Source organism: Saimiri boliviensis, chromosome 17 (genome assembly GCF_048565385.1).
Source record: "Saimiri boliviensis isolate mSaiBol1 chromosome 17, mSaiBol1.pri, whole genome shotgun sequence".
Lineage (NCBI taxonomy): Eukaryota > Metazoa > Chordata > Mammalia > Primates > Cebidae > Saimiri > Saimiri boliviensis.
Window position 1 is genome coordinate 41,283,617 of NC_133465.1, and position 20,019 is coordinate 41,303,635.

The window sequence follows — 20,019 nt, forward strand, 5'->3', positions numbered from 1 at the left end:
CAGGCGACAGGACATCCGCTTCAGATTTCTAAAGGACAGTTTTGGGGATCCCCTGCTACTTGGGTGACGGGGTCCACCTCCTTTCTTCACCACTCCTCTCCCCTGCATCGAAAGGTCAGCCACGCTGGGCCAAGGTTTCACATCTCCAAGAGTGCCCAAGATTCCCGATAGTGAAGTATTAAAATGCAGATTCTGGGGTTCAGCCTCTGAGATTCTCCTTCACAAGGTTCGAGGGAGCGCCCAGAAATCTGTATTTTTACCAAGTGCCCAGAGATTCTGATGCTAAAACCTTGAAGTACACCGATGAGCCAGCTCCGAGGACCCACCTCTGCCCCTCCCCACAAACCGCCTCACACTGAGACCATCGTGGATGTACTGCCTTCCCCCCAATATTTCATTGGGGGTGCGGTTCTGTGGGCTGTGATAAGCCGCAGTCAGAGGTTGCGATGGAAGGGTCGAAGAGGGCTGGCCAAGGTCCGGAGGCAGCGGAAGACTCTCGGCAAGGGCTGGGGAGGGGAGGGGATCCGTTCGGGTGGAGGGGAAGGGGAGGGCTCACAGGCTCCGGCCCCGGAAATCCGATCCCTTTAGGACCCAGAGGTGCCAGTCCCCCAGCGGCGGCGGCGAGAAGGGCAGCCGCTCGGTCTCCGGCAGCAGCCGCTCGGGCAGAGCCAGAGAAAGACCGAGGCTCGGGGCACGGGGGGGAGGGAGGGAGGGAGGGAGGCGCGGCGGAGCGGCCCGGGCCGGCGGAGCAGCCATGGGCGCCGGGGTGCCGGGCCCCCCGAGAGCCGAGGCCTCCGGCCGGACTGGGGAACGCCCGGGCTGCCAGCCCCGCTGACACCGCCTCGGACGATGTGAGCCGGCGACGCCGCGGCTGCTTCGCGGGCAGGGCGCGCGCTCCCACCGGCCCCAGCCACCGCTTTGCTAATTTGGGTGGGGGCGACCGTACCAGGCCGCTCGGGCTTTCGAAGCGGGGCTGGCTGTCTTCGGCAGCTTGATTGGGGGAGGCGACCCACACACAGGGCGCTTGGAGATTTTTTTTTTTCTTTTTTTAAAAAAGCGGGATTAACTGTTTTTGGCAGCTTGGTTTTGGGGGGACCCTAAAAAAGGCCTCCTGGGGTTTCTTTTATCGGGGGGAGGGGGCGGTGGTCCCGACTTGGCCAGCCGCCTGTTGAAGGTGGGGAGCGGGGAGCGGGGGGATGCGAACCCGGCTCCCCCCACTATGATGAAGACGGAGCCGCGGGGGCCCGGGGGTCCCCTCCGGAGCGCCTCCCCGCACCGCAGCGCCTACGAGGCGGGCATCCAGGCACTGAAGCCGCCCGACGCGCCCGGGCCCGACGAGGCACCCAAGGGGGCCCACCACAAGAAATATGGCTCCAACGTCCACCGCATCAAAAGTATGTTCCTGCAGATGGGCACGACGGCGGGGCCCTCGGGCGAGGCGGGCGGCGGCGCGGGCCTGGCCGAGGCCCCGCGGGCGTCCGAGCGCGGCGTGCGCCTGTCGCTGCCGCGGGCCAGCAGCCTGAACGAGAACGTGGACCACAGCGCCCTGCTGAAGCTGGGCACCAGCGTGTCGGAGCGCGTGAGCCGCTTCGACTCCAAGCCCGCGCCCTCCGCGCAGCCCGCGCCGCCGCCGCACCCGCCGTCCCGGCTGCAGGAGACGCGGAAGCTGTTCGAACGGAGCGCCCCGGCGGCCGCAGGCGGCGACAAGGAGGCCGCGGCGCGGCGGCTGCTGAGACAGGAGCGCGCCGGCCTGCAGGACCGGAAGCTGGACGTGGTGGTGCGCTTCAACGGCAGCACCGAGGCGCTGGACAAGCTGGACGCCGACGCCGTGTCCCCGACGGTCAGCCAGCTCAGCGCCGTCTTCGAGAAGGCCGACTCGAGGACCGGCCTCCATCGCGGGCCCGGGCTCCCCAGGGCCCTAGGAGCGCCCCAGGTCAACTCGAAGCTGGTCAGCAAGCGGTCACGGGTGTTCCAGCCGCCGCCGCCGCCCGCCCCGTCGGGGGATGCCCCAGCCGAGAAGGAGCGCTGTCCCGCAGGGCAGCAGCCCCCGCAGCACCGAGTGGCCCCCGCTCGGCCGCCCCCCAAGCCCCGGGAGGTGCGCAAGATTAAGCCGGTGGAGGTGGAGGAGAGCGGGGAGTCGGAGGCCGAGTCGGCGCCAGGGGAGGTGATCCAGGCGGAGGTGACGGTCCACGCGGCCCTGGAGAATGGCAGCACCGTGGCAACCGCAGCCAGCCCCGCGCCCGAAGAGCCAAAGGCCCAAGCGGCCCCGGAGAAGGAGGCGGCGGCGGTGGTTGCGCCGCCAGAGAGGGGGGTGGGCAATGGCCGGGCCCCGGACGTGGCCCCCGAGGAGGTAGATGAATCCAAGAAGGAGGACTTCTCGGAGGCGGACTTGGTGGACGTGAGCGCCTACAGTGGGCTCGGGGAGGACTCTGGGGGCAGTGCCCTGGAGGAGGACGACGAAGAAGACGAAGAGGATGGGGAGCCCCCCTACGAGCCCGAGTCGGGGTGCGTGGAGATCCCGGGGCTCTCGGAGGAGGAGGACCCGGCCCCGAGCCGGAAGATCCATTTCAGCACGGCGCCCATCCAAGTAAGTGAGCCCCCTCTCCCCGCCCCCGCACCGCCCCTGCCACGTGCACGCGGCCGCCCCCGGCTCGCCAGCCAGCCGGCTTTGGCAGGCTGAGTCAGCCCCTGCCACCCAGCCCCCTTACCAGAAGTTCCCACCCTCGAGGGGGGGGGGCGTGGGGGAGTTCCAGCTGTTTGTCAGAGAGGGATTTTCAGGTGTGCGAGGGGGGCTGGCCTGCCCTGACCTGCCCTCAGGTTCCTCCGCCTTCTGCCCCGCCCCGACGCTCCGCAGAACCCGCCCTGCCCCACGCAGGTCCTGGGACACCTGCTTTCCCTTCCTCGTCCAGACATTCCTTCCTCCAGAGGCTGTCAGAGGCTGGAGCTTGGGTAGTGTGAAGGGGTGTGTGTGTCTTCAGGAGAGACATTTGTCCTCCACTGTGGAGAGACGGGTCAAGGGTGCTTTCCCCCTGTATGGGAGCTGGATGGGGTGAGAAAGGGGAAAGCCAGGAACTTCTCAAAACAAAGCTGCAGGGGACCGCAGCCCTTCCTCCATTCTGTTTGTACCCCCACCTCAACTTTGCAGAAGTGAAAGAGGGAAGCGGATCGTGAGGGTGAGCTGGTCTGTGGCCATGTGACTGGCTGGCGCGGTGCTCCCTGGGGGTCCCTGCGGGCCGGCTGCCCGGTCCTGGTTGCACAGGGAGGGGCACTTTGTGTGGCCCTTGATGGGGAGAGGCTTTCTGCAGGCATGGAGGAGGGGGTGGGGCTGGGATGCCCCTGGGTGCCGGGCAGTAGTAGGCATGCCTGTGCTCTTGGCTGCTGAATAGGACAGACTCCCATGGCCTTGGCAGGCCCCAAGTGTTCTTGCCACATTCTTTGGGAGCCCGGAAAGAGGGGTGGGAGCTGCGCCTTTTGGGGGGTCTCATCCTACCGTCACTATTGGTGGTTGGTTTGTGGGTTGTGCCAGAGCTTTGAGATCCTCAGAACAGTGCTGATGGTGAGGGGACGTCTCCTGGGGGAAATAAAAAACCCCAGGCCACCCCTCCCCCCACTTCCCACCACCCTCCACTCTTGGCTGACACATTCAGCCTGCACGGTTCTTTCTCACCGCCCCAGGCGCGGCTGCGCCTGGCCCCAGGTCCGCCCCATGGAAGTGTCCAGGCCCCTGGACTCTCCTTGGCCTGGCCCTGCCTGGCCTTTACCCTTCCCCAGCCAAACCACCATCTATTTGCTTGTCGTTTCCATAACAACTCCTGGACTCTGAAGCTGCCCAAGTTTCCTCTCACTCGCCCAGAGTATCAGCCTCTGGCCCTCTCCCACCTCCCACCCCAGCAAGAGGCCAGGAAGGTTTAAAGTGAGTGGCTGCTCTTCCCCTCCCAGGCCAGCCCCTCCCCTGGGCTGGGAACTGAGGGGTCCTCTCCCCACCCCTCTCCCCTCCTGAAGGCAGTGGGGTTCTGAAGGGAATGGGGGACTGTAGTGTTCCTTGGGACTTTGAAGGAGTTTGGACTCCCCCGCCCCAACTAATTCTGCGAGCAGCCTGGTGCCCTCAGAGATGGAGTTTGGTCTGGGCCTCTGACTATCTATATTTGACGCCTTACCCTGATTTTTTGGTAAAAAATAGCACATGATTTGGAGCAGTGCTTCCCGGCTCCCTGATGACTCTGGAGCTGGCCCGCCCTGTGTGAGAGCCAGGGTGTGTGGCGGGCCCAGCGTGGCTGACTTTCAGCCTCACTGGGGATTTCCTCCTCCCTACCCTGGCACGGGGCCCCACTTTTTCTTCTTCTTGCCCCTGCCTTGATGCCAAGTCCAGGGTCCCAGGCCCCAAGGATGACCCAGTTTTTGCCCTTCTGGAGGTGGAGGCCTCTGCTGAGGGCAGAGAACCCAATTCCAGATTGGCGGTGGCCCCAGGGAGGTGGGACTGCACTTAGGGCCCTCTGCTAGGAGTGGTAGGGGTGGTCCGGCCTCTGAGCCCAGGCCTGGGATTCCTGCAGGGGGCAGGGCCGGAAAGGGAACAGGATTTCATAGGCTGAGAGAAGAGGGGAGGGTGCAGCCCAGGACAGGCTGTGAGGGTGTGTTCTGGAGGTCACAGTGGGTGTGTGTGTGTCCCTGTGTGTCAGGGAGGGGTTTGGTTGACCCAGGAGACTGTAGAGACTGAAGGATGAAGGGACCCTGTATCCTAGAGCAGAGGGTGAGAGTCAGGCGGCCCCAATGCAAAGTGGGCCAAATCCCACGCTGAGTCCAGGCTCACCCCAGCCCTGTCCCCGGGCCTGGGGCATGTGTGCAGTGGGGGCAGAGTCACTGGTGACCCACCCACTGGGGCTCAGCTGGGTGCAGTCTCATCCTGCCTGGCCACAGTCTAACCCTTGTGACCTTGGGCAGTGGGCCTGGTACCCCGAACTGTGTGCAGAGTGGGCAGCCTGTTTCTCTAAGGGGTGCAATGGACAGATGACCTTTAAGGGCTGGAGCCGGAGTCCCTGATGCTGTGAAATTGAGGGCACTGAGCTAAGTGACCAGAGGGGTCCCTCCCACCTAAGGCTTTAGTACTATGAACACCCCCCTCTCTCCCACAGCAGCAGTGAGCCTCTCTGGTAGAGGGTGAGGACGACACGGAGCAAGCCCAGACAAAGGCAAGGACACAGGAGTGCTGCTGCCCACCAGGGTGCCCATAGGGCCTGCTCCTGGAAGAGATAGGGCCCTGGCAGAGGCTCCTGGGGGAGATGGGACCCCAGTCTGGCTCCTCAGGGCTCAGACTCGGCCATCTGATAGAGCTCTTCCCCACCCCTCCCTGCCCCCACCTGGCTCCAAGTGGTGCCAACCTGTCGCTGCAGGCAATGAAGCTCAAGCATGTCATGGTACCCCAAATGGTACTCATTAACCTCCCATGGGGGGCACCCCTGCCTGGGCCCAGAATTAGACATTCCCACAGAGCCCAGCCCCACGTCTGTTCTTCCGGGAGGGTCAGAGCTGAGGAATTCCGCTTTTTGCTGAGAGACACAGGAGAGACAGCAGACGGGTACAGGAGATGCCAAGGCACGGCTGGCCTCAGCCCCCATGTCGCCTGGGTTCCCTGTGGGCAGTGTCAGAGGCTGTCCTCTACTCTGGCTCCTTGGTCTCTCCTGGTCCCCTGGCACGTGGGGACTGGAGGTGTAACTCAGAGAGCTTCGGCTGTGGAGGGAGTCTGGCCTGGGTGTGCAGGGAAGGCCTCAGGGCCTAGCTTTTCCCCATTCTTGCCACCTGAGGGACTCCTGGGTGTGGAGGGCCTGCCTTTTCTCCATGGGGCTAGAGGTGGCCCTTCCTGCTTCCCTCCGCTGCCCCAATACCCACTTGAGCAGCAAGTCAGAGCCAGTCCTGGGTGCCTCTCCCCTTCCACCCCTCCTGCTCCCCTCCCCCTCTGCTGTCTCACACCCGCTCCCCCCTCTCTCCCCATATGGCATCCTCCAGCATCTTCTCCATCCTCTCTCCCCTCCTCCTCTTCCCCTCTTCTGCTCAGCCTGTTCCTTCCTCTCTGTGCCTGTCTTTGTGTCCCCTCTCGCCTGTCTGGCTCTCTGGGTCCTATCTGTCACTTTCCCTCTCTCTGGTTTCTGGGTTCCTGAGTTGGATGTTTCTCCAGGATTCCCCTTGTGCGCCTATGGCAGACCATGCTCATGGTGGCTGGAGCTGCAGAAAGAATAGCAGTGCCAGTCGGCGAAGGCCGGGTCCCTTTCTGTCTTGACCCTGGGCTCCAGACACAGAAGAGCCTTTGCTCAGAGCTGGGGTTTCTGGGGGCTGGGTGAGGCCTCATATCAGGGCTGTCTAGTGGGGGCCAAAGGAGGGGAGCGGGATGTTGGGTGGTAGCTCGGCCTACCTCCTCGGCCTCCCCGTGCCAGTTCTGCCCTTGCCCTCTTGCCGGCCTCTCTGACCAGCTGCCTCCCTCCCCAGGTGTTCAGCACCTACTCCAATGAGGACTACGATCGTCGCAACGAGGATGTGGATCCTATGGCAGCCTCTGCTGAATACGAGCTGGAGAAGCGGGTGGAGAGGCTGGAGCTGTTCCCCGTGGAGCTGGAGAAAGGTGAGAGGCCCGGGGGCCAGGCCACCTGGACGCAGCGGGCTTGACCTGGGTTTCATCTCCGGCTCCAACTCCTGCCCTGTGCCCTCAGGGGCGCCTACAGACTTGCTGGGCCTCTCCCTCTGACTCAGGCCCTTGGTGACTTCTCTGTTGCTCCCCTGTCGGCACCCAGCGCCACACAGGGACTCCAACCCAGGCCAAGCCACACCCCACCACGTGGGACCACATTTGTACATTCAGGCAACACAGGTCTCTGTAGGGTACTCTGTGCTGGGTCCTGAGAGGCCTGGCGCTCCCAGGGAGGTGAAGTGGAGGCGGGAGGTGGCTGAGGGGCCCATCCTCCTCCATCTCCCTCAGCAGGCCAGCCTGAATCTCCCCTTGTGTGAAGAGCAAGGGCTTCAGGGGACACAGGTCTCTGTAGGGTACTGTGTGCTGGGTCCTGGACTCTGTGTTGGAGACACAGTGATGGGCTCTCGGGGAGATGGATGGGGGAGCAGATATGGAAGGCACCCTTAGGTGCTGGAGTAGGGGCTGGAGAGGGAAGAGAGGTGCTGCTACAAATCATTAAACAGGTGACGTCACCTGCCTGGGTTTGGGGGCATTCCCCAGGAAGTGAGAGTTGAGTGGCGCTCCGGCGAGGAGGACTTGGGGGAGCAGACAGGAAGGGGCTTGGCTGCACGTTCACTGGGAGGGGAACAAGGGCGTGCGAACAAGGCCTTGCAGACCACGTGGTCTTGTTGCTGAGATGGATTGGGAGCCATTTCCAGTCACAGGAGAGGTCTAGAAAGACCACGCCAGGCTGTGATGTAGAGAAGGGGTCACGAGTGGATGGAGAAAGACGACTGTGGCATGGACAGGAAGACGGCAGAGCGGGTGTGGGTGGACTGGAAAGATCCCGGAGGCGGGGGAGAATCTGCAAGATCTGGGGGTTGTTCGGCTCAGGCAGAGGCTGTGACGGGGAGGGAGGAATCTAGGTGCCTCCCAGGCCTGGCAGGCAGCAGGTGGTGGTGCCATCTCCCATGAGGGTGTGTTTGTGGGGGAAGGTCCTGAGTTTGGACGTCAGAGGCCCATTCGTAGGCAGGGGCAGGTATGGATAGGGGAATGGACCTGAGAGGAGAGAAAATCTGGAGGTCTTTGCCGTGAGTACAGATGAGATGGGTTAAGAGGGAGAAGACCAAAAATAAATAAATAAACAAATAAATAAATAAAAAGAAAAGAGGGAGAAGACCAGACTCCGCCCTGAGCCTTTGGTCTTCTCCCTTTTAACCAGTGGGCAGCCATGTTTGCCAAGGGTGGCACAGGCAGGTAAGACTGTTGTAATATGCAGATGAGGAGGTGTGGCTGGGATGGGGATGGCCAGCCACACCCCCTCATCTGCATATGTGCGTCTTTACCTGCCTGTGCCACCCTTGGCAAACACTGCTGCCCACTGGTTCTCTGGAAGGGACAAGGGCAGGGAGTGGCTCAGGAACCATCCTAGTGGGCTTGGCAAAGAAGGTGGACAGACCATTCCCCTTCTTCAGTTGGGGGACAGCCCCTAATGGGGACTGCTTCCTAATGGGGGGGCTGTGCCCTGGAATTCAGGGTGGAGAGCCTCTCGCCTGTCCTCTGTAAGCCCTCCCATCTCACCACTCTGTTCCACAGACTCCGAAGGCCTGGGCATCAGCATCATCGGCATGGGGGCCGGGGCGGACATGGGCCTGGAGAAGCTGGGCATCTTCGTCAAGACAGTGACGGAGGGCGGTGCGGCTCATCGGGATGGCAGGTACCACCCCATCCTCCCCACGCTCCCCGACCCTTTTTCCCTCCCTGACCGGCCATCCTCGGTGGGGTGGGCCACTGAGCAGGTGGTGGGGCCGATGGGAGCTGTAGGCAGGTGTTGTGCGTCCTGGTCTGGAGTATGATTTGGACCTTGGTCGGGAGAACAGAGGCATGGAGCCTGTATGCCTGACAATGCTGGGCTGGTGGCTGGCACTGGGCCCTGGGGAGTCAGTGGTAAGGGCCTGGCCCTGGAGCAGTGTGCAGTGTAGTGTGAGGTAGACATAGTAGACACACAGCAAAACAGTGGTGAATTGGAGGGAAACGCAGGCTGCTATGAAGGAATACACCAGGAGGGCGTGACCTCTCTGGGTATCAGGGAAGGCTTCCTGGAGGAAGTGATGCTGGAGCTGAGAGGTAAAGCTGAGCAGGAGTTAGCTATGCTGAGGGAGTGAGTGCAGAGGTTCCAGGCAACAGAGCCAAGAGCAGGCAGGTGTGGCTGGAGCATAGAGAGCAGGGCCGGGAGGCTGTTACTGGACACTGGTGGCGGTGGCTCTGGAGACAGGCTGTCTTTGAGCATGTGAGTGTGTGCGTGCCTAGGTTGAGCATCTGTGCTTGCAGTGGGTGTTCTGACAGAAGTTTCGGGGAGGGCATCCTGGAACTGTGTGCCAGCCAAGGACCCCTCTGTTAGCTGTGTATGGCAGGGTGTGGGGAGGGGCAGTAGGAAGGGCTGTAGGGCATCCCCCCAGGGTGGCTGTAAGTTAAGAGGTTGACATTGGGGATCTTTTGTGGTGGTACCTCCAAACCCAGACCCCCTCTGTGTGACAGAGGTGAGTAGGTGTCCTTGTGCAGCTGGGTGACTTTGGGATCTTGTCGCTAGGGATGGGGCTGCCCTGTCAAGGGGCTTCTACTTGTTGTAGCCCGGGTGGCCTGGAGAGGGGCAGGGAACAGGATAGGTGGCATTCCCTGCCCTTTCATGTACCCCTTCGCCTCCTGAAGTGAACTTCCAGAGCCTTTCCCGTTGTCGCCCGTGGGTTAGCTAAGGAGTGAGCGTGCATGCGCGGCCGTGTCCACTCACTCATGCCCGTGGGGGAGTCGGGTGTGTTGGCGAGAGCTGTGGACAATAGGCCATTTCCTCCGTCTCTGCATTTCCGAGTGGGAGTCCTGAGAGAAGGCCTAACGCTCCCAGGGAGGTGAAGTGGAGGCGGGAGGTGGCTGAGGGGCCCATCCTCCTCCATCTCCCTCAGCAGGCCGGCTGGAACCTCCCCTGTGTGAAGAACAAGGGCTTCAGGGGACACAGCTGGTGTGTTGGGAGGTGCACCTGTATCAGGTGTGCGGGGCAGTGTGTGAACTCGAGGGTGTGCCGTTCGGTCTCGGGCACTTGGGAGGATGTCTGTGCACTTGGCTCTGTGCAGAAATGTACATGTAAGAGGGTGGCATGTCACTTGTGTGCTGTGGGATGCCTGGCCGGTGTGCATGGCGGAGACGAACTCTGAGAATGTCACACCGCTTGATGGAGTATGATGGAGGAGGGGACAAGAGTGTGATTGGTGATTGTCACAGTAGGTGTGCCTGCTACCTCTCCGGGTCCCGGACGCCTGTATCTGCTTTGCTTGCTTGGCTCTCACTGCCCACACAGGGGGGCCTGGCTGATACCTAATCCTCTGACCTCATGAATTTTGTGCAGGTAGACAAAGTACTAGGTCCCTGTGGGGACAAAGTCTCTGTAAGGTTTTTTGTTGTTTTCTTTTCTTTTCTTTTCTTTTTTTTTTTTGGAGACAGGATCTCACTGTGTTGCCTAGGCTGGAGTGCAGTGGCTCAAACACAGCTCACTGTAGCCTTGATCTCCCTGGCTCAAGTGATCCTCCCACCTCATCCTCCCAAGTAACTAGGACTACAGGCACATGCCACCATGCCCAGCTAACTTTTTAAAAAAAATTGTAGAGATGAGTTCTCACTATGAATCCAGGCTAGGGAGCCTGGAGTTTCTGGTGGGAGGAGGCTACCTATACCCCCACTCCATGGTTCCCCTTGCGACCCCTTAACCAATGTCACTCCCCTAGGATCCAGGTGAATGACCTCCTGGTGGAGGTGGATGGAACGAGTCTGGTGGGAGTGACCCAGAGCTTTGCGGCATCCGTGCTCCGGAACACCAAGGGCCGAGTGCGGTGAGAGCCCAGGGGGGTGGGGCGTGGGAGTGGGCAGGAGGTCCTCGTCCAGGAACTCCAGTCTTCTGCCTACAGCCGGTTAAGGTTCTGGTAGCCCAGCTCACAGAGGCTCCGCTGACTCCTTGGCTGCAGGAGCTGCTGTCCCTGGGTCCCTTGCCTCACACCTGCCTTCTCACTGGCCAGTGCTGCCCACCAGCACTCAGGCTTCATGGCCCACTGTCCACCACCCCTCCAAACTGTCCTCTAGGGCTTATTCTCTTTCCCCCTGCCTGGCCCCAACTCACTGATTGAAGAACCAGGATGTCCAGGGTGAATGCCAGCCACATTAGAGTCCCCTCATTGGGACCTCATCCCTCCATCCTGACCAGCCCATATCATCCTGGGAAGACTCCTCCCCAGGCCTGTAACCAAAGGGACTGGATCAGGAGCTCCCTGTGTCCACTCCACTTCTGGCTGAACATTCAGAGATCACTCCCTGCCCCCCTGCAAGAGGGGCACTACCCCCAGGAAAGGGTGGTGGAGAGAAACAGGATGTGGGTGGCCACCGGGAGGAGGGGCTGCTGCCTGGAAGTTCCACTGTTTCCTCTCCATCCTAATCTCCAGTTGCCATCATCCCGCCCCTTCCTGAAGCTCAGGGGCTTGGAGCATACCCAAGACACACCTCCACAGCCCATCCCTGCTGGGAGGGTCATCTTCACCTTTCCCTGCCTCATTTTCTCCCCCATGGCTGGGGAAGAGCCTCCTGAACACACGTCCCCTGCAGCCCAACCTAGAGGTGGGCTGACATTTCCCTCCTGCAATACTGGCCAGAGGGATGAGTGGGCCTTCCTGCCTCCCTTGGGAAGGAAACCTGATGAGGGTCCCCATTCCCCCATTCATTATTAACACGGCAGCCTTCAGACTCAACCCTCTCATCTCTCCTCCCCTGGGAGGGCCTGAGTTTGGAGAGGGGAGCACCAGCAGGGAGGGTGGTGACATTACCCGGCTGAGGACAGAGACAGTGGATGATGCCAGTGCCCCTGCAGGTTTATGATTGGCCGGGAGCGGCCAGGAGAGCAGAGCGAAGTGGCCCAGCTAATTCAGCAGACTTTGGAGCAGGAGCGATGGCAGCGGGAGATGATGGAGCAGAGATACGCCCAGTATGGGGAAGATGACGAGGAGGTAGGGAGTCCCTGCCTGGCTGGCCGCGTGGTCGCCCCCTGGTGGCTAGATGAAGCCTTACAGTCATCTGCCTCTACTGCTACCTCTGCCCTGGTAAAAAGTCTACAGTGCCCTTCCCTCTCCTGCGGTCACTCTTCAGAGGCCGGACAAGGAATCACAGTCCCCTCATAGAGCCCCCAGTCTGAGGGGAGAGCGTAGCCCCTAGCCTTGGGGGACCTGATCTGAAGAGGAAGATAGATCCGGAAGGGCAAAGACAGTACAGGCTAATGGTGAACTCCCTCTGCCATCAGGGGCTACCCAGGCTATTTGGGAAGACAAACTGTGTCTCTGGTGCAGCCTTAGGCTGAAGCGGGAGGCACGAACCACACCCCTGGGGAGCCCTCTGTCTGGCATGGGCAGACTGGTCCCAGCCCTGGTCATCAGGGCTGACAGCAGCTGGGTGGGGAGGGCCCACAGCCTCCGGTCTCCCTTTGCAGACAGGAGAGTATGCCACTGACGAGGATGAGGAGCTGAGCCCCACGTTCCCAGGTGGCGAGATGGCCATTGAGGTGTTTGAGCTAGCGGAGAACGAGGATGCGCTGTCCCCTGTGGACATGGAGCCTGAGAAGCTGGTGCACAAATTCAAGGAGGTAGGAAGAGGGGCTTCCTGGAGGTGGAGGGAAAGGCAGGCAGGTCTCCTGCCCTCGGTACTCCCTGCCCCACCCCACTGGAGCTGAGTGCCTGCCCCTCTGCCCAACAGCTCCAGATCAAGCATGCGGTCACCGAGGCAGAGATCCAGCAGCTGAAAAGAAAGGTGAGGGTGCTTTTGCGTGCGTGCGTGTGTTTAGCAGGGGCCCCCACCCTCACACCTGCACATGCTGACACTTGGGCACAGGCACCCACAGAACAGGCTGCTCTGAAGCAAGAAGACATGATATTAAGAGCTCAAGATCTGGATCCGTCTGCTCCACCATCACTTGGGGACGTTTGCAGCAAACACTGGCAGGTGTCTGTGCCTCCTCATGCATAAAGTGGGGTCATAATATAACCAACGCTACAGGGTCATTGTAGGATTAAATGAGATAATATATGTCAAGTCTTTAGCACAATGTCTGACATAACAGGTTCTCAATAAAAAGGTCAAAGTAATGGTGAGCCCAAAGTAATGGGCTCACTGGCTCATGCATGTAATCTCAGCACTTTGGGAGGCCAAGGCGGAGTGCTTAAGCCTAGGCATTAGAGACCAGCCTGCAGCATGGCAAAAAACTATCTCTATAGACAATCCAAAAATTAGCCAGGTGTAGTAGCGCACACCGGTGATCCCAGCTATTCGGATGGCTGAAGTGAGACGATCACTTGAGCCAGGGTAAGTCGAGGCTGCAGTGAGCCATGATTGTGTCACCGTACTCCACTCCAGCCTGAGACAGAATGAGACCCTGCCTCAAAAGAAAAAAAGTCAGCATACTAGCTGTGATACTATTCTGCTCTAGATGTCTCTGTGTACTGTCCCACATGTCTGCTATAAATAGGCCCATTGATAATACAGACCACCCAGAAATACACAACACTGACACATAGTACCCACAGACCCCCTCACCCAGACACAGAGACACCCACTCTACACAGACACGGTCACAGAGACAGTGGACCCGTGTTTCACGTGACATTACACTCAGGGCTATCAGCCTGGATACGCAGACCCACTCTGCACCCATCTACTCTGAAACAATGCAGGCATGGCCATCGCTCAGACTGCCTGGTCTAGGAAGTGTCACGGGACATGCACGTTCTCACCTGGGCAAGCAACACAGAGATGCTGATGCTGACACCATCAGATGGAGACGCATCTCACACACACACACACACACACACACACACACGTACCGTGCACAGATGCTTACATAAGCATGTGGGGTACCAGCACCCTCACAGGCATGTGGATATACAGACTTCTTTTTCTTTTTTTTTTTTGAGGCTGGAGTGCAGTGGCATGATCTCGGCTCACTGCAACCTCCACCTCCCAGGTTCAAGCAACTCTCCTTCCTCAACCTCCCAAGTAGCTGGGCTCACAGGTGTGCATCACCACACCTGGCTAATTTTTGTACTTTTAGTAGAGACGGGATTTCACCATGTTGGCCAGGCTGGTCTTGAACTCCTGACCTCAGGTGATCCTCCCACCTTGGCCTCCCAAAGTGCTGGGATTACAGGCATGAGCCACTGTGCCTAGCCCAGGCTTCATATGAAATGTCGGCATGGGACCTGGACTATAGGAGTCCCAATACCTATGGGGTTTCTGCCATGGTGGGGAGAAACAGATCTGCAGGATCTGTGTACCCCCCACGTGAGGGTATGCAGGAGAGGAGGGCGGGGTTTGGATGGCTGGGGCAGAAGCAGGGGCATTCCTGGCAGGGAGAGGAACTCCATGGAGCTTGGAGGCTGGCTTTGGGAGGAGGCCAGCCAGGAGGTAGCAGCATGCCTGCTGGGGAGAGGTGGAGGCAGGGCTGGACTGCCAGGGTGGGCCTTGGCTTGCAGTGTCCTGCCTCCCCTCTAAAGACTCTAGCCTTGGTCCTGTAGGTAGCATGGGGTTCTGTGGCCATTGAGATTGTTTTGAAATCATGAGAGTGGGCAGGGCTGAGAGGCAGGCAAACTGGTTAGGGGCCTAGACAGTATCCTGGCAGGGGTGGGCCAGGCCTGGAAAGGAAGGGTGGGTTAGTGCTCCATTTCCGGGGTCAGAATGACAGGCCATGCCCCTGGGGTGTACACAGAGTATGAAGGGAAGGGGCACGTGCGTTCCACTTATAAACACTCACTGGGTACCTTCTAGATGCCCAGTACTGTTCCCGTCACCATGATGGGCAAAGCCAGACTTGATCATGGTTCTTGTGCATCTGCAAACCAGTGACTATCGTCACAGTGGCATGGGGCTCTGTAGGAGACGACAGGCTTTCTGAGCTCCTAAAGCAGGAGGAAGCTGATTTGGGTGGTGGTAGGGGTAGGGCTGTGCTGTTGGAGGGAGCTGTGGGGACTTCTCTGGAGAAGTGACACACTGAGCAGAGGGCCGAAGGGTAAGCTAGTGGGAAATGACTAGGCAGGCAGGAGGGTACATGGGGGACATTCCAGGCAGAGGAGACAGCACACACAAAGGCCCTGTGGCAAGTCCGAGGATCCGCAGGAAGGTCTGTGTGGCTGGAGGACAGAGAACAGGGGACATGTGCAGCAAACATTAGCAGGCAGGGGCCTGAGACTGAGTGCCAGGATGGCTGTGAGGTTGTGGCGCCTTTTAACAGAGCAAGTCAGGAAAGGATGCACAGGTTTGTACAGTCAGGAGAGGAGGCGTAGGTTTGTGCAGCTGGGGGGTCTGCTTTGGGGCATGGTACCTGGGAGGAGCTGGGAGCTAAAGCTGGAATGGGAGCAAGGGTGGGCTGTGATTTGGGATTTTCGGCTCAGAATGCACCGAGGTGGTATGGGAGATGAGCCAGTGCCCCAGGGCAGTGAGTAGAGAACAGAGGATCCAGGATGAGCTGTGGGGGACTGGAGGTCAGCACTGGGGTCGCCTGGAAGCTGGGAGAGGAAGCAGGATTGTTCAGGATGCCACAAGAACAGAGACTGGTGAGCAGGGCTGGGGCTGCAGAGAGGGGACAGAGAACATTGGTGACCTCCATCTGCCCTTTCACTTTGTATCTACTGTATCACTGTAGCTTTTGTGCTTCTGTGAGCTTGGGAGGCACATATCACTCCCATTTTATGGATGGGATAACTGAGGCTTCGAACATTAGTTGCATTGCCCCAAGCCAGAGTAGTCAGTGACTAACCGAAGCCTCTGGTCTCCCTGCGAGTGGAGTGCAGTGACAGGGAGTCTGGTGGGAGCTCTGAGGCTGAGCTCTACTTTCCTCTCTGGGTTTCAGTTCTCAGGCTCAGCCAAAGAGGGTTAGTAGTTGGGGTGCAGTGGACTCCACAACTGTAGGAGTTTGCTGGAGACTCTGGCCCCAGTGCTGGGATGGGGGTGCTCTTTGGCTTCTGCTGGCCGCCCCCCAACCCAGGGCCGGGCCGTCCTCTCTCAGCTGCAGAGCCTGGAACAGGAGAAGGGGCGCTGGCGGGTGGAGAAGGCCCAGTTGGAGCAGAGCGTGGAGGAGAACAAGGAGCGCATGGAGAAACTGGAAGGCTACTGGGGCGAGGCCCAGAGCCTGTGCCAGGCTGTGGACGAGCACCTGCGGGAGACCCAGGCGCAGTACCAGGCCCTGGAGCGCAAGTACAGCAAGGCCAAGCGCCTCATCAAGGACTACCAGCAGAAGTACGTGTCTGGGGGCTGGTCGGCCTGGGCCCAGGCAGCATTGAGAGGCTTTTGGGAGCAGCCCCTCCCCACCCCTCCAGCTGAGTAGGGAGGCAAGGAGCACAGAAGTTGGAGGGCCCCATGGTGGGGACACTGGGCCGGGAATGACCAGGCATCAGAGCCAGGCCCCAAAGGCTTTGGGAAAACCTGGAGCCTCCTGACCTGAGAACAGGGAGGGGCAGAGCTGCCTGGGTAGAGCTGAGAACCTGGGTCGCCCTGGGTGGAAGCCAGACCACACACCCTTACCTGCCATCTGTCCCCTGCCTATGCCCAGGGAGATTGAGTTCCTGAAAAAGGAGACGGCACAGCGTCGGGTTCTGGAGGAATCGGAGCTGGCCAGAAAGGAGGAGATGGACAAGCTCCTGGACAAGGTGGGCCTGGGGCGCCCTGTGGGCAGGGCCCAGCAGAGGGAGCCGCACCGAAGCCCCTACCCTGTGGTTCCTGGAGGGAGGGGATGCCATGTCCTCACGGCGGTTGCGGGGGCTGGGGTCGTGCCAGGTGTCCCGACCTGACTCCCTACCCTTCTTTGTTTTCAGATCTCAGAACTGGAAGGAAACTTGCAAACACTGAGGAATTCCAATTCTACTTAACAGGAATCATTCCTTGACTGGACAATAATTAACCCCCTCCCATTGTCCTCCCTCCCCTGTCCTCAACACCCCACCCCTCCCCCACCAGCCTGGGGACAGGTGCCCCGACTCCCCCCACCCCTCCACCCCACCTCTCCCAGCTTCAGGGACCAGAGGGCTCATATCACAGGCCCCCTTAAGATGGCCTGGGCAGACAGAGGTGGCTGGAAGGGCGGCTCTTTCTTGCCCCATGGGGCTGAGGCATAGAAGCTGAGGGCTGCCGAGGGCTGGCCTGGTGGTAGAAGGACACGAGCACCTGCAGATCAAACTGCCAGACTTTTCACACTCCAGCTTTTGTCTCTGGACTGGAACGGGGCTGGGGCTCTCCCAGCAGCTCGACAACTGGAGGCTGCTCCCTGCCCATGGGGCACCTGGGTGGCCCCTGGGCCTCTTGGAGATTCTACCTTCTCGGCCCTTCCCTCTTCCCCATCATTGTGCTGTCTCTGTTGCATTCTGACCCTCCTGCCTTGGGGATGGGGGGTTGCCTCAACACCTCCCCCATCCCCTTTCCCTGTCCTGGGAGGGATAGAGTCCCCCCCAAGAGCCCGGAGGCTGGGCCTGGCCCTGGCCCTGCACTGATTTCTCCTGTGTGCTTCGGGAACACAGGAGAAGGGGAGTGAGAGTAGGAAGAAGGGAGAGTTCAGGATACCTGGTCCCCAGCTCCCCGTTTCCTGGGGCAGCTGCCCTCAATTTCTCCTTGTGCCTCCCCTCTCCCAGGTGCCAAATAGCCATAACCTTCCCCTGGAACTGTTATCTGGCCTCTAGGGTCCAGGTTTCCTGGTCAAGGCTGGGAATGCCAGGGAGAAGAGGAGGTCAGCTTAGGGGACCTGGCTACAGAGACCCTGGCCTCAGTCAAGGGGACCATTTCTTGCTGGAGAGCCAGGGCCGATCCTGTTCTGCTCTGCCTGCCCAGCCCAGGGCGATGCCTGGAAGCCTTGTACTGATATCGAAGGGAGTCAGCCTCACCCCACCCCCACCCCCCACTGTTTTTCCAATGTTTTGACTGGAGGGCAAAATTTTACTACTACTCATCTTTTTGGAGACCAGGGCTGCCCTGCTGGCAGCCTGCCTTCTAAGTGAAATCGACTTTGTTTCCCCACTTTAACCCCAAATTGGGGCTTGGACCAAGGGAGGTGAGGCCCCCCCCAGGTCCCCTCCCCTTTCAGAATCCATCTCATTTTGCCACTTCATGCCCCTGCCCCAAATCTGGGTTTTTGTTCATTTTTTAAAAACAGACCACCCATCCCATCCGTTTTGGCTTCTTGTCCCCTGTAAATAGACCATGACTTCTATCAGTATTTCTTGTCCCCACCCCTTCCTACCCCCAGATGTGCCCCCATCCCCTGAAGGAGCTGGCCGTCTCAGTCCTGGGCCCACGCACTTCACCCCGGCAGATGGAGGGGGCGGAACCGGGTGGGCGGGACTGCTGCTGGCTGCTTGGGCCAGTGGCTACCCCTGCCCAGCCGTCCGGAGGACCGCGTCTCTGTATATAATATATATATGTATGTATTGTTCCCGGTTTTGTACGGACCATGCCCTCTGTCAGGTCGTCCCTATAAAAGCAGCCCCCAGAACCTCGCTGCCTGGTTTCTTGGTTCGCTGGGGCAGGGAGTGGGCAGGGATGAAGGATGCCAGGCTGCCCTGGTGGTCCCCTCCCACCAGTGCTGCCTCTAACCCTGAAGAACTTCCTACAGTGTCCCCAGGTGCCTCTCTGCCCCAATTCCACCCATCAACACCCATGCTTTTTTTTTTTTTTTGGAGACGGAGTTTCGCTCTTGTTACCCAGGCTGGAGTGCAATGGCGCGATCTCGGCTCACCGCAACCTCCGCCTCCTGGGTTCAGGCAATTCTCCTGCCTCAGCCTCCTGAGTAGCTGGGATTACAGGCATGCGCCACCATACCCAGCTAATTTTTTGTATTTTTAGTAGAGACGGGGTTTCACCATGTTGACCAGGATGGTCCCGATCTCTCGACCTCGTGATCCACCCGCCTCGGCCTCGCAAAGTGCTGGGATTACAGGCTTGAGCCACCACGCCTGGCCTTTTTTTTTTTTTTTTTTTTTGAGACGGGGTTTTGCTCTTGTTACCCAGGCTGGAGTGCAATGGCGCAATCTCTGCCTCCTGGGTTCAGGCAATTCTCCTGCCTCAGCCTCCCTAGTAGCTGGGACTACAGGCGTGTGCCACCATGCCCAGCTAATTTTTGTATTTTTAGTAGAGACGGGGTTTCACCATGTTGACCAGGATGGTCTCGATCTCTTGACCTCGTGATCCACCCGCCTCGGCGTGAGCCACCGTGCGTGAGCCACCGTGCCCGGCCAACACCCATGCTTTTTGTCCAGTCCTCCTGGGCAGGGCTGGGGGTTTCTAGAGAGTTTGTTCAGGCCACATTCCTTTTTCAAGGCCTCCAAGAAGTTAAAGGATCGGCTAAATACAGCAAGGTGAACCCCAAGTCGCTCCCCAGAAGGCCTCTAAACTGTGGGGACCCTCTAGTTTGGGAATCTTCTGTTAAAAAAGTAAAAGAAAAAAAAATGTGGGGATACTCAAGAAACACCTCCTGTGAGGCGGGTGAAGGATCAAAGGATTGCTGGGGGTGGGAGGTGACCGCCTGGCAGGTTTGTCCCCAGGATCCTAGAGAATCTGTTTGCCCTCTGGGGCAGGCCAAGTGGCCTGAAATAGCCCCAGCCCCAGCGCTGGACCAGCAGGCCTGCATGCTGACTCATCAGCTGGAAGGCTAATGGGTCTGGGAGTCTAGGTGCCAGGGTTCCAGGGACAATCTTTGATGAAGTCCCAGAGGGAGGAGAGCCAGCAGGGAATGGGGCAGGAGCTTGTGGCAGGCCCTAGGGCCAGCCTTCACTTGCCAGGCTGCTGGTGTGTAGATGTGAGACCAGAAGCGTGGAGGCACCTGTATTCAGTGGTGTGGCGCTTGGGGAGTCTCACCTTCCCCTCCCTTTGCCATAAGGAATGAAGTCCCAACCTCAGGGCCCTTCAAGGTCACCTTGGTGGGTCCTTGACAACATCCAGATGAGTGGCCAGCATGGGGACAGTCAGCTCCAGAAGCATCCCTTGTGGATGGCTGTGTCACACGGTTCCCATTCATGCTAAGCCAAATTCTGGCTTTCCATAGCTACCCCTCAAAAACCGGAGATCTACACCTCAGGCACAGTCCAGTCCTGCCGCCACCTGAGGGTTCCCTGGAAACCTGGGGATAGTGATTGCTCTTCCCAAGGCATCTTTGCTATGTGGATGATCTGTGGAACACTGTGGAAGCCCTGATGATGCTGAAGCCAGATTCAGGTGTCTGAACCCCAAGATCAGAGACCACCAAACCACTGGGTCACAGGTCATGGCTCCAGACTTAGAAGTCATTGAACCCTGGAGCCATCAAGGCC

General features: G+C 59.5%; 1 protein-coding gene across 1 annotated transcript; it reads left to right on the plus strand.

The window, feature by feature from the left end:
• The first annotated feature begins 617 nt into the window (after window positions 1-617).
• Window positions 618-18,206, plus strand: PPP1R9B (protein phosphatase 1 regulatory subunit 9B). Its single transcript, XM_039476585.2, has 10 exons — window positions 618-2,587; window positions 6,478-6,610; window positions 8,252-8,372; window positions 10,429-10,533; window positions 11,559-11,694; window positions 12,171-12,323; window positions 12,434-12,487; window positions 15,735-15,964; window positions 16,278-16,374; window positions 16,540-18,206. The coding sequence occupies exons 1-10, from the start codon at window positions 1,220-1,222 to the stop codon at window positions 16,591-16,593; spliced, it is 2,451 nt and encodes an 816-aa protein (XP_039332519.1). The 5' UTR covers window positions 618-1,219; the 3' UTR covers window positions 16,594-18,206.
• The last annotated feature ends 1,813 nt before the right edge of the window (window positions 18,207-20,019 follow it).